This window comes from Wolffia australiana, chromosome 14, assembly GCF_029677425.1.
Source record: "Wolffia australiana isolate 7733 chromosome 14, ASM2967742v1".
Taxonomy (NCBI): Eukaryota; Viridiplantae; Streptophyta; class Magnoliopsida; order Alismatales; family Araceae; genus Wolffia; species Wolffia australiana.
In genome coordinates, this window is record NC_135848.1 from 15,208,784 (window position 1) to 15,222,275 (window position 13,492).

A 13,492-nucleotide genomic window follows, 5' to 3' on the forward strand; every position below is an offset into this window, starting at 1 on the left:
CGAGAGATAGAAAGACAGAGAGCGAGTGAAAGGGCGAGAGAGACTGAGGGAAAGAGAGAGCGAGAGAGAGAAAGACAGAGAGCGAGAGCGAGAGACAGAGAGAGCGGAGAGAGAAAGACAGAGAGAGAGTGAGAGAAAGAGAGAGCGGGAGAGAGAAAGACAGAGCGAGAGAAAGAGAGAACGAGAGAGAGAGTGAGAGAAAGAGAGAGCGAGAGAGAGAAAGACACAGAGAGAGTGAGAGAAAGAGAGAGCGAGAGATAGAAAGACAGAGAGCGAGAGAAAGAGCGAGAGAGAGAAAGACAGAGAGAGACTGAGAGAAAGAGAGAGCGAGAGAGAGAAAGACAGAGAGCGAGAGCGAGAGAAAGAGAGAGCGGGAGAGAGAAAGACAGAGAGAGAGATATCCGATCAATAAGAATATCTCTCTCACTTGATCTTCCTAGTCCCCAGCTGATCTCTCTCTCTTATCTCTGCTAGAATGCTCGTCCAAGGATTAAAAAATAGCCGCGACGGGACGACGCATGAACTCGACGGCTTTCATTACCAGTCAACGAAAAGAGTGGACTGGAGCCTGAATATTTAATGGCGCTCGCGCGCTATCCTAGGATCCGAGACAGGAGGAGAGTTCTGGCGGCGCCGACCGGTGCAAGCGGCGGCGATGGGTTGCGCGGCGAGCCGGCGCCGCGCCGGGCTGAGAGAAGCGGCGGACGCGGCGGAGGCGCTGGCGGGCAAAGTCCATGCCTTGGAAGAGGAGGTGATGGCTCAGAGCCGGGAGACGGCGGCGCTGAGGAAGACGCTGGCGGCGGAGCGGCGGCGCCGCCAAGAGCTCGAGATGATGCGGCTGCTGAGCAAGGAGGAGTTTCGGATGAAGGCGGAGCAGGAGACAAGGGACGTGGCCGTGGACAAGTGGAAGCAGCTCTACCTCGCCATTAAAGCCGAGCTCGACGCCCTCATTCTTCGTGCTAAGCAAGGTGATTTTATCCCTCTTCTCCGCATGTTATCCTATTGCGTATATACACAAATACGCAGAGGAAGAGCTAGAGAGAGGAGTGTTCTTATCTCTTAAATTCTGCTCCGTCAACTCCACCTTCCACCACCGCCATCATCTTCTTCGTCCTCTCCGACAACCATTCTCTCTCTCTCTCTCTCTCTCTCTCTCTCTCTCTCTCTCTCTCTCTCTCTCTCTCTCTCTCTCTCTCTCTCTCTCTCTCTCTCTCTCTCTCTCTCTCTATCTATCTATCTATCTATCTATCTATCTATCTATATATATATATATATATCTATCGATCTATCTCTCTGTCTCTCTATCTCCCTGTCTATCTTTCTATCTCCCTGTCTATCTTTCTATCTCCCTGTCTATCTTTCTATCTCTCTGTCTATCTATCTATCTATCTTTTTTTTTTTTTTTTAAAGCAAATTTCATCAAATATAAAAATTTGTACATCAGTTTGTTGGAGCTGACCAGATGTCAAGCACCTGAGAGAGATGGGATAGAAAATCAAAAAATATTTGGCAGCATCTCCCCTGTTAAATATCTATCTATCTATCTATCTATCTATATATATATATATATATATATATATATATATCGATCTATCTCTCTGTCTCTCTATCTCCCTGTCTATCTTTCTATCTTCCTGTCTATCTTTCTATCTCTCTGTCTATCTATCTATCTATCTATCTATCTATCTATCTATCTATCTATATATATATATATATATCTATCGGTCTATCTCTCTGTCTCTCTATCTCCCTGACTATCTTTCTATCTCCCTGTCTATCTTTCTATCTCTCTATCTCCCTGTCTAATATTTCTATCTCCCTGTCTATCTTTCTATCTCTCTGTCTGTCTGTCTGTGTGTCTGTCTGTCATCTGTCTATCTATCTATCTATCTATCTATCTCTCTGTCTATCTATCTATATGTCGATTGTGGTAAATGCCACGCGACCTAAAGAGGTAGAGCTAAGAAAATCTGAGGCACGGTAATTTTCTCGAGTAGGAAATGGAATGTGGGTGGCAGCGGCGGAGGAGGCGGCAGCAGCGCGATGGAAGGCGGAGTTAAGGGCAAAAGAAGCGGCGGAGAAGGCGTTGAGAGCGCGGTGGGAGGCGGCGGTGGAGTCATTGAGAGCACAATTGGCGGCGGCGAAGGCCCAAGCGGCCGAGCAAGAGAGAGAGATCGACATTCTCAGGCAGAGCCTCCGCATCCTCACTGCAAAACTCAAGTCGAGAGTCCCCCTCCGGAGACACCTCCGCTGTTGAATCTCTACACTCTAATTCTCTCCTCTGAAGCAATAAAACCCAACAATCAAAGCCATTGAATGGGGCCAAAAGTCTGAACAGAAATCCATAGCGGGCGGGGCCTCAATCTATACATTTGCAGTTAAGAAGAAGACGATGAAGATGATGATGATGATGATTCAAAACCACAGGCCGCCGTCTGCAAAGCGGCGGGAGAGAAGCTCGTGCTCGCTCATGCTGCCTCGGAGCCTGTAGAGCGCCGAGGAGCGGTGCCGCTTCGTCCGCAACGGCCCAGACCGGTTCCGTTGCACCGCCGCCGCCGGGAACTCATCGCGGGCACCGCCGACGAGATTGGAGTCCGACTTGGGTCTCTCCATCTCCTCCTCCATGGGCCCCGAGCTGGGGTAATAGTCCATGGTCACGAACGAGTCGCCGCCGTTCCACCAGCTCCCGCCGCCATCGGTGGCGACACCGCCGCCCCCGCCGCCCTCCCTGAAGTCCGTCTCCGGCGCCGACGAGCCCTCCTCACCGTGGCTTGCCTCCGCCTCGGACTCATCCCTGTGGATGAGCTTCAACGCCTGCACCACCTCGCCCATGAATGGCCTCTGCGTCACCTCCGGGTGCACGCACATGGAGGCGATCGCCGCCACCTTGGCGGCGTCGGCGAAGTCGAATTCGGCCCGGTCGAGGCTTGGGTCGACGAGCCGCTCCACCCCCTCCCGGCTTGCCAGCAGGGGCCGCGCCCAGGTCACCAGGTTCTCCTCCCCGCGTGGCTGCGCGTAGTCCACCGGCTTCCTCCCGGACAGCAGCTCCAGCAGCACCACCCCGTAGCTGTACACATCACTCTTCACCAGCAAGTGCCCCGTCATCGCATACTCCGGCGCTACGTACCTGCCATGCCCATGCAAACGAGCGCTCATCACGTAAATTTCTAACGTACGATAAGGAAAAAAGTTTACAATTTACCCGAAGGTGCCCATGACACGTGTCGAGATATGCTGGCTGCCCTCCGAGGCTTCCTTAGCCAGCCCGAAGTCAGACACCTTAGGAGTGAAGTCCTCCTCCAGAAGAACGTTGCTCGCCTTGAAATCCCGATGGATTACCCGCGGGTTGGAGTCCTCGTGCAGATAAGCCAGCCCTCGAGCCGCCCCCAGCGCGACCTTCAGCCTCGCGTCCCAGCCTAGCGGGCCTCGCTCCCGGTCAACGCCTACCGCCGCCATTCATTCACTTCGTCAGAGGTCAAACCAATCTTACGAAGAGAGAATGAGGGGCGCTGTACCGTGAAGATGGGATTCGACGCTGCCGTTGGGGACCAGCTCGTAGACGAGGCAGCGGGTGCGGCCTTCAATGCAGATGCCGACGAGCTTGACCAGGTTGCGGTGGTGCAGGCGGCTGAGCATCTCCACCTCGGCAATGAACTCGCGGTCTCCGTTCTGGTCAGCCCTGGTCAACAGTTTGATTGCCGCCTCCGCACCGCCGTCCATTGTGCCATGGTAGACGCGACCAAAGCCGCCTTCGCCAAGAACCCTTTTGAAGCTGAACCCGTCCGTGGCTTTCTCCAGCTCCGCCAGCGAGAAGGTCTTCACCGACGGTGGGCAGGTGGCCATCGTCGAGACCAGAGACATCGACGTCGTGCTGACCAGGCTGCTGGATATATTCATGGACTTCACCCCTGCAGTCACAAGGACTCAGTTGACTGGACGACATGTTGTCAAGCAGAGGAGAAAGATCAGAGATATTCACCAGAACGGCGGGAGAGTGGCGGCACGAATGCATGGTCAACAGAAGCCGATGATCCGCCGCTGCCGTTGACCCTCTTCCATTTCAAGAAGACGAAGAATATTACCGCGAAGATTAGCACGAGCAGGAACGAGGACAAGGCGATAATGGAGACTGTTCTGGCGTTCATCTTGGAATTCCTGTTCAGGGGCACATACGCAGTGAATGGGTTCTGGATAGGGCTGCTTCTACTGGGTCCCATAGCGCCGCTGGGTGGCGGAGAGGATGGAAGACCTGATGAACACAAAAATACCATTACTAAAAAAAGAATTGAAAAGTCAAACACGAATGGGGAGTATTGCACCTGGGTAGCGGACAAAGATCACTTGATAATCCCCAAACATAGATGCGTTAATCGGAACTTTTCCTTGCCAAAATCTTTCGTAAGTTAGAAAGGCGGTCAGGTTGTCAAACTTCTCGCCTAGAGGGACCAAGTCAATGTCCACCCTTGTTTTCTCTGGGTCAATGTTACTGGCTGCGGCGCCCATTATCCTCACCTGACTTTGTTTCATATAAATACCAGCGGCAACTTGGACTTCCAGCTCGCCGACAACTGACAGCACCCGAAAGGGCGCAACTCCGAGGTCGATCTCCACTTGCATGGGGAGAACGCAGCCGCAGGGCGATCCAAATGGAGTCATGGTCAACGGCTCAACGCAAATGATGTCACCACAATCTGTGAGAATAAGCAAAGCTTTCCTCACCCATGATCATTGATCAAGTATATGGTGTGACGGCTTGAAAAATATTAGTGCCCAAACCTTGGCCTTTAGGAGGAGAAAATGAACTTGGAGGATGTGCATGAAGATGACTTCGATGATGTCTCGACCCTGTTCAAGATGAAGCAATAATGAATTACGGGAAAAAGAGATATGAAAAAAGCTTCAAATGCAATCAAGGAAACAAATCAACCTCGATGTCTTGGATAATGAGCAGGCCCAGGTGACGGGGCTGTAGCCATCTGTGGCGGGTATGCAGGAGCATGCGCATGTTTTGGAGCTAACACTGGAACAGTAGAAAAAGATATCCAATTAACTTCTTATTCATAATCATAAGAGAGGCCGGTCAAAAAAAAAAACCCGCAGAAAGTGCTTTGATATGTCATATAGTAATCCACTAAATATGAACAAATAATTTGTGCAGAGGATACCTAGGTGGGGATACCATCTCAACACCCTCCTAGGCGTGAACATCAAACATGAAGGCAGAGATGGAAACGATGCTCCTGAGAAAATTCCAAAGGAAAATTGAGTAGCAACCAAGGGCTTCCACTTTTCAAAGTTCATAAAGTTTCAAGAATAACGAGCGCTAATTCCCTAGTACACGCCATAAAATGTAAAAGACACTAAATACATCAGCCATGCAGGAATCTCGACCATTTTGATACATCATTACCATAAGATAATTCCACGAGTATCGTAAATCTGCGCAGAAAATCCAGAAAGGTGTGAATGGAATTTCGAGAAAAAAATTCTGGACAGTTTATGGAGCTCTCAGTAAACCAAGTTTTCTGATGGAACAGAATCCAGAAGAAGACGAAAAAAATTGGAAGAAACCAATCATGGCGGTAAACTAAGAACCGACTTCAGGAAGAGAACAAATGTTTAAGTGAATAGAAAATTGAGGGATCAGATTAGAAGGATCTTTCATCGAATCCGTATCACAGCAGTGAATGTTATGCCACTACTCTCTCATACTACTTCTCTCCGAGTAAAATAGATCATTCAAGAAACTGTGACAGGGCAATTTGGAAATGAAAAACACCGGTCACGTAGAAATAACACAAGGACATGAGAGCAACTTCCAACAATCCTATCTCCACATCAGCAATCGATTACCCTTTTAAGGAACCGTCGTCTACAATCAAGGAACAAAGAGGCAACCAATGATCCATATCCCACCTCCATATTCATTATTTATATAACTCGGCACAAAAATAAAAATGCGTCCGGCTGGAACTGATTTAAGCTACACCAATTGCAAGTTTCATGTGACCGGTTGCCAACTAAAATAAGGCCTAATGCCCAAATTATACATTCATAAACTGTTTTTGTTTCGTCTATGCAACAGAGTGTGAGCATATGTGTGATAATTCTGAAAATATTAGTCTCGTATCCTCATTTAAGTTAAACGAAGCATTGGTTAAAGTTATAAAGAAGATAATTCACCATCTTCGGAACATTTTCATCAGAAATTTAGTCGAGAGGCGAAGAGAGACACCATACTGAAGAGAGATTCAACTACGGTCGGAAGAAATAGGGCGAGATAATTGTAAAGTTGTGGACATCAAAACTCAGACGGACCTACATTCCCCAAAATCTTCAACGAAAACGGGAAAGTATCAGCTGAAACAGACCAATGGGCGGTAAAGTCATTGACTCCGGAAGTCGGAACCTCTGAAAAAAAGCATTTTTTAAGAAAAATCGAAAAATATACTTTGAATGAACTTTCCTCAGTAGCGCGTACAGGAGTTCGCGCTATACTCATCCCAATGCCTACCGCGGGCATGCAAACAAGGTAAATGCAAGAGAAATTAGGTATTAAGAACCATACCCCGGCTCAAAAAATCAAGCTGAAGAAGAGAGAACAACAGAACAACAAAAACCCGCATCCTCTCCTCCGATCAGAAGCAACCCAAGTCGGCAAATGTCAACACCAACACGCATGATCGGCGGACCTCGATCTCACCGGCCACTGAGGCTCACTAGTTCCTTCCATTTTTACCCTTTGAGAACCCTCGAAATCAACACCAATGCCGATAATCAATGAGAAGGTAGCTCTGTTCATGAAACCCTAGATCCGAAGCGACGAAGGCCGCGGCGAACTCGCTCAATGAGAAGCGGAACAAGGGCAAGACAGATCTTGGCCGAGAAGAAGGAACGAGGTAGCCAGAAATCGAAATAAAGACCAAGTGCAGCTGACAGCGACCACCAACAGCTAACTACAGGAAGAGAGAGAGAGAGAGAGAGAGAGAGAGAGAAGAGAGAGAAAGTAATAGTCAGCCGAGGTGAGAATAAGAAATCCAATGGCATGGACTGCAGTACCCGCAGCTTTTTTAATTTCTCTCTCTCTCTCCACCTCTCTGTCTCTCTCTTTTTCCCTAAATCTCTCACATACTCTCAGTCTCTCTTTTTCTCTAACTCTCTCTCTCTAACTCTCTCTCTCTCAATCTCACTTTTTCTCAAACCCTCTCTCTCTAACTCTCTCTCTCTCTCTCAATCTCACTTTTTCTCAAACCCTCTCTCTCTAACTCTCTCTCTCTCTCAATCTCTCTTTTTCTCTAACCCTCTCTCTCTAACTCTCGCTCTCAATCTCTCTTTTTCTCTAACCCTCTCTCTCTAACTCTCTCTCTCTCTCTCAATCTCTCTTTTTCTCTAACCCTCTCTCTCTAACTCTCTCTCTCTCTCTCTCTCTCAATCTCTCTCTTTCTCTAACCCTCTCTCTCTAACTCTCTCTCTCTCTCTCAATCTCTCTTTTTCTCTAACCCTCTCTCTCTAACTCTCTCTCTCAATCTCTCTTTTTCTCTAACCCTCTCTCTCTAACTCTCTCTCTCAATCTCTCTTTTTCTCTAACCCTCTCTCTCTAACTCTCTCTCTCAATCTCTCTTTTTCTCTAACCCTCTCTCTCTAACTCTCTCTCTCTTTTTCTCTAACCCTCTCTCTCTAACTCTCTCTCTATCTCTCTTTTTCTCTAACCCTCTCTTTCTAACTCTCTCTCTCTCAATCTCTCTTTTTCTCTAACCCTCTCTCTCTAACTCTCTCTCTCTCAATCTCTCTTTTTCTCGAACCCTCTCTCTCTCTCGATCTCTCTTTTCCTCTGACCTTCTCTCTCTAACTCTCTCACAATTCCTCTTTTTATCTAACCTTCTCTCTCTAAATCTTTCTCCAACTCTCTCTTAATCTTTCTCAATATCTCTCTACCTCTCTCCCTCAATCTCTCTACTTCTCTCTAACTCTCTCCCTCAATCCCTCTCTTACTCTCTGTCTCAAGCTCTCTACAACTCTCTCTCGATCTTTCTCAATCTCTCTCTAACACTCTCTCCAACTCTCTCTCATCCTTTCTCAATCTCTCTCTAACTCTCTCTCTCTATCTCTCTCTAACTCTATATCCCTTTCTCAATCTCTGTGACCCTCTCAATATCCATTTCTAACTCTCTCCCTCTCAATATCTATCTAACTCTCTCTCTATATCCGTCTCCAAACTTCTCTCTCTCTAACCCTCTCTCAATATACGTCTCTAAACTTCTCTCTCAGCTTCCCTCTCTATATCTCTCTATCTTTCTCGATCTCTGTCTTACCCTCTATCAATATCCATCTCTAACCTTCTTTCTTAGTCTCTCTCTAACCCTCTCTCAGTATCCATCTCTAACCTTCTCTCCCTCAATCTCTCTCTAGCCCACTCTCAGTATCCATCTCCAACCTTCTCTCTCAATCTCTCTCTGACTTTCTCACTCACTCTCTCTCTCTCTCCATCACTTTCACTCCTATCTGTCTGTCTTTCTCTACCTGTTTGCCAGCTCCCTATTTTATTATTGTCTTATGATATTATATAAATTTATCTTTTGTATTTAAGTGTGATAACTCGGCACAGAAATTATATTTAACAACTTAATTTATTCCTGGCCGGTCCGGGAGAGAAATGCTCTCTTTTGAAGGGTAAGTGGGAAATGACGTATCGAATGGGCCCACCGGCTGATGACGTGTCAATCACGATCTCCATCGATCGTACGGAGAAAAGGCTGGAATTCACATTTATGACGTCATTTCGATAATATCGTCGGGAGACGTGGCACCTGGACAGTGATAGGATGATTTTAGTCCTATCGTGATCCAGCGACGTGGAGCCTCTCCAGCTGGAAGAGAACATTATTTTCCCGGACTGCATATTAAATAATACAACTTAGGACGAATCATGAGATTTAATAATATAGAGGAATATCAGACATTGGGTCAAGTGATGCTCCGGTGGGTCCATTTTAGATAAAAAAACTTATTTTAGCACGTTAGATAATATATAATATACTCGTATATAATTTATTTAATTAATATTTGGTTTGAATAATGTGAATTACAGAGTAACATCCACATTAAGACTTCGGGCAATTAGAGAAAGTTCATTTACGTAAAAATACATAGCACATAATCGCCATTATACAAGATTCGGCATGATTAAGTATTTAAGTTATAGGTGCCCCAATGACGTAGACATTAAATTGCATAAAAGTATGTTAAACTATAATAACAAACTAAGAAAACAAAAAATATGTATTTCCATTGAGTTTTCTTACTATTGTGCTCATTCACAACTCTTCCACATAGAGCTATCTAGATGTTCAAAAAAATAACTGATTCACGCATAGAAATTCTCTATATGCAAAATGAATATTATAATATAAAAAATATCCTAGAGGGGAAACGAGCCACAGTTCACAGCGATCTCTTCCAAGCTGGAAGGTTCAACACATAAGCTCCAAGTCAATACTATAAGCTCTGAATGATCCCGTTGAACCTTTCCTTGATTCGAGATGCTTGTATATTTGTGTAACTCACTCATGTGAGAAGATTCCCCCAATAAATAACTCTAATCAGAACTGCGAGATAATCATCATTTCTCCAGAAAAAGTAGTCCTGTTGTCGTTTTCAAGAAGGATAGAAATTGATGTATGGCTTGGAGTTTATCCTCTGTAGGTTCATCCATGCTGGGCTTGAGCCTCAAATGAAAAAGGATATATGTGGTCGACTATAATGTCAATATACAACATTTACTAGTTAAATGGTGGTTGGAGCAACAGCTGGTTTGCATGCTAAATGCCATACCTCCTATGGTATATATACAACTGCTGTATGTTGAAAGAGACATACCAGGCTTTTTTTAGTTTTAAAAGGATCATAACTATTATCCAGCTGCTTTTTATGAGAATCTTGAAAGAGGTTATCACTTATTTGTCGTCATCTCATCTTATGACCTTAACATCAATATCGATTGTAGATCATGCCATGCATATAAATAAGTTGTCTGATGAATATAGCATGATCGCCATTACTGCGTATATTTTAAAATTACACTGAACATCGTCCATTGGGTTATAACTTTGGTCATAAGATACAATTACAGTTCCCCTCCTTGAAAAAAAGTGGACATGATTTCCTTTAATTTTTTGTCATTTATAGTGTTGTTTGTTTTTCTATCAAGATATCTATTTCATGATAAAATACCCATTAATAGTGTTGTTTGTTTTTCTATCAGCATTTAATTGCTTAAAAAATTTCCTCTTATTCACCTCTTGCTTTAAATTTAGTATAAGTTAATTGAAGGATCCATTGTCCTCAAATCATTAAAAAAATTGTCCTTTTAAACTAGGAAATTATTGTTTTACCTTGTTTCTTTCTTCAGGAGGCAGTCGTGTGTTCTACCATTGACTTTCCATATTTACTTATGATCCAAATGGGAACTAAGCTCCCCTCATTAGATATATCATCAACTGAACCAAAATATCATTGCAACTAATTTTCAAATGTGAACAAGAATCACGAGTTGTTGATTTCAACCATTAGATTTAACCATCGTAATATCATAATTTTATTGTATATATTTGTTTAAAAACTCTATTGGTGTATGGGATATACATTAGTTTAGTGACTATGGAATTTTTTATGGTTTTCTGTGAAGTATGTCCTAAAATATATTGTAATCCATTACAGATATTATATTTAAGTGTTCGTAATACTTTTGGGATGAAAATTTGAGTATAAATTAAATTAATTTTCATATATTTAATATATTTATTGATATAATTTAAATATTTCAATTTAATGTTAAAGCCAGAAAACAAAATTTTAGTGCACATCAACGATTTTTTAAAGCTAAAACTAAGAGATAACTCATGGAGGACTTTATATATATTTTAAAAAATCAGACGCTTTAGATTTTTTCGATTCAAACACGCACCAGATTCTTTCAAGCAATAAATAACAACACAAATTTAGGGCATTTTTCAGCTCAAACTGGCCGTTGACTGCCCTATTAATTAGGCAGATTGATTGGGCCCACGAGGTCAACTATATTCATGTCTTGCCTACCTAAATAGTCATTACATGATAAATGTACTGCTGTTTTACTATCTTAAATTTATTTTAAACTTATCGATATTGAATTTATTGTGTTGTTAAATAGATTGACTGAATATCCATGAATCATGTTGTTAATTATAATCATTACACAATATGGATGTTTTAAACTAACCTTTTCTCGAATCACATGAAGTCAAATAGAGTTACTACTAATAAAGACTTTCCAGTTCTACGTGTGGATGTTATTATGGGAATTAAACTCATTGTGTCTTTTGGTTTGACAGCGGAAAATGTGGTTTCCGTGTAGTGTAAGCGTGTTAATCTATTCAAAATCGATATTTAAAATAATGAATGAAAAGTACCTTTTGGGGAACTTGTTCCACCCTTTACCTGCTGTCGTTGAGATCGTTCTGAAGCCGTTCACCTGTCCGGCCTCTAGAAGTACCCTTGCAATCACTTGGCGCTTGGATCTCCACCTCTTCTTCTTCAACTCTCCTTAAAAATCTTGAAGATCTTCTCACCATGAAGACACTCTCCTTGGTCTAGTGGAGAAGAGAACAGAGTGGAGAAGAGGGGGGGGGGGCGCTCTCAAATCTGGCTGGCTTGGGTGCCTAGACTAGTGACAAGTTGTGGCTTAAAAAGTAGGTTGGAACCTATTAAATTAATTTTTTATCATTTCCTTTAATTTGTAAGTACCACTTCCATCAATTGAAAATCACCCTTGAAATGTGCCCAAAAGTGGCATTATTAGTAAATGCAAAGCAATTCCCTAGAGACAGTTAGAAAATCCATCTGGCTATTTGTTAGAGTCCTCATCCTTGATTCTTACGCTCATATCTCTTAATACTATTAGGGACATCCCATTTTAGCCCTTGCAATCTACTGATATTCAACCTCCCAATTATAGTCAAGTATAGTATCACAATGTATCAATCTAGTTGACTAGTGTATGAGAGATTTTGTATGTGTCCAATGTTCTCTTATTTATAATTTAATATTTTATTTTTATATTTTTCAAATGAAATATTGAAGTAATAAATTAGGTAACACGATTTGATTTAAAAAATAAATCAAAACTCTGATTCTCAAGTATCTTGATCGGAATCTCAATTTGCTCCAACTATAAGACTCATAACTACCAAAACTAAATTTGAATCATATAAAAAGACATAAGACTTAAACTCCAACATACTTCATTTATGAAATCCAAATTTTAAAGTGCATGCCTTTGAGAGGTGTAGTAGAGTTATTGTGTGTATTTTTTTAGTAAAATAAAAGTTATGCAATTCCAACAAGTTGCAACTACAAATTTCGCAATCTCCACCTAAGATTCCAATGACTATGTCGGATGTATCTGCTTCCTGCTGCTGGCCCACTGCCATTGAGGCATTTTCATTACCATTATCACCACCATTCAAATATTTTCTATGACAGATTTTTATGGATATTATATGGTTGTCAAGCCAATCACACCGTCATATTTATTTAAGTCCATTTAATAGAATATTATGTTCATTATTATTCCTGTGTGATGATTATAATGAAGTATGTGAATACATGCAATGACCAAGTGAATTATGACGAGATCATAATACCATGATCGCTAGTCTTTAAACATGTATTCTAAATATTCCTATTCGATGGATAGTCGAGATGGACATCAAATTATCCGGTTAGAATATCACTAACTAATCGTACTTATATGATACGTATAGTTGATCCTGTGGCTATTAGTGTGGCGACACTGAGGATAGATAGTGGATGCTCTTTGGAGAAAGAGTTCATTGAATTGATCCATATGAATCCCTGAATGGTATTATACCTAAACATCAATCATGTCGATTCATGTCACGATTGTATAAGTGATCCACTAACCTGAGACACTGAGGACATCTCGTGAATAGACGACTACATTTTAACTACGACTTATGAGCCTCTAATCATGGGGTTCAAACAAGTCATAGCTCGGATGTAGTAAGAAGCTCACAAAGGTGATTAAGTGGTCAAGACGGGATCATCCACCCTTGGTATGAGATGACATTGACTCGAGGAAGACAATGGAGAAAATCCCTAGACAAGGTAGTGAGGATATTGGATAAGGCATTCTCCAATGATCCCCGTTGCGCATCAGTGCTAGTCGGATGACGGATTAGGGTTTGACGATAAACCATACCCTAAGTTGTTTGAGAGTCTCGTGTGGATGATGGATTATACATATACGGTAACCGATGATGGTAAGGTTCCATGAGAGAGTTCAAACACTACTCATTATCCTCTAGAGCACGAGGTGTAGCTTGGCAACCCACGAGCTGTAGACATAACCTATCTATTGGGTTAAATCGATCCTTTGTTAATTATTCTATATGTTGATATAGAATAATTATTTTATACGTTGACTTAACCCCCT

The 13,492-nt window shown here is 42.8% G+C and overlaps 2 protein-coding genes across 3 annotated transcripts; one reads left to right on the top strand and one right to left on the bottom strand.

Moving 5' to 3' along the window:
• The first annotated feature begins 554 nt into the window (after positions 1 to 554).
• Positions 555 to 2,312, top strand: LOC144711782 (troponin T, skeletal protein). The gene is made up of 2 exons (XM_078585832.1): positions 555 to 968; positions 1,998 to 2,312. Exons 1-2 carry the CDS (start codon positions 656 to 658, stop codon positions 2,255 to 2,257), a joined length of 573 nt encoding a protein of 190 aa, XP_078441958.1. The 5' UTR covers positions 555 to 655; the 3' UTR covers positions 2,258 to 2,312.
• On the bottom strand, positions 2,293 to 7,026 carry ALE2 (Protein kinase superfamily protein). Of its 2 annotated transcripts, none has more exons than XM_078585831.1 (9): positions 6,569 to 7,026; positions 5,166 to 5,240; positions 4,928 to 5,020; positions 4,777 to 4,845; positions 4,320 to 4,691; positions 3,980 to 4,249; positions 3,516 to 3,908; positions 3,203 to 3,443; positions 2,293 to 3,127 (listed from the first exon to the last, which is right to left on the bottom strand). In XM_078585831.1, the coding sequence occupies exons 1-9, from the start codon at positions 6,624 to 6,626 to the stop codon at positions 2,416 to 2,418; spliced, it is 2,283 nt and encodes a 760-aa protein (XP_078441957.1). In that variant the 5' UTR covers positions 6,627 to 7,026; the 3' UTR covers positions 2,293 to 2,415. The 2 variants fall into 2 exon arrangements, with proteins under 2 accessions (XP_078441957.1, XP_078441956.1); XM_078585830.1 differs by lacking the exon at positions 6,569 to 7,026 and adding an exon at positions 6,319 to 6,517.
• Between the last annotated feature and the right edge of the window lie 6,466 nt (positions 7,027 to 13,492).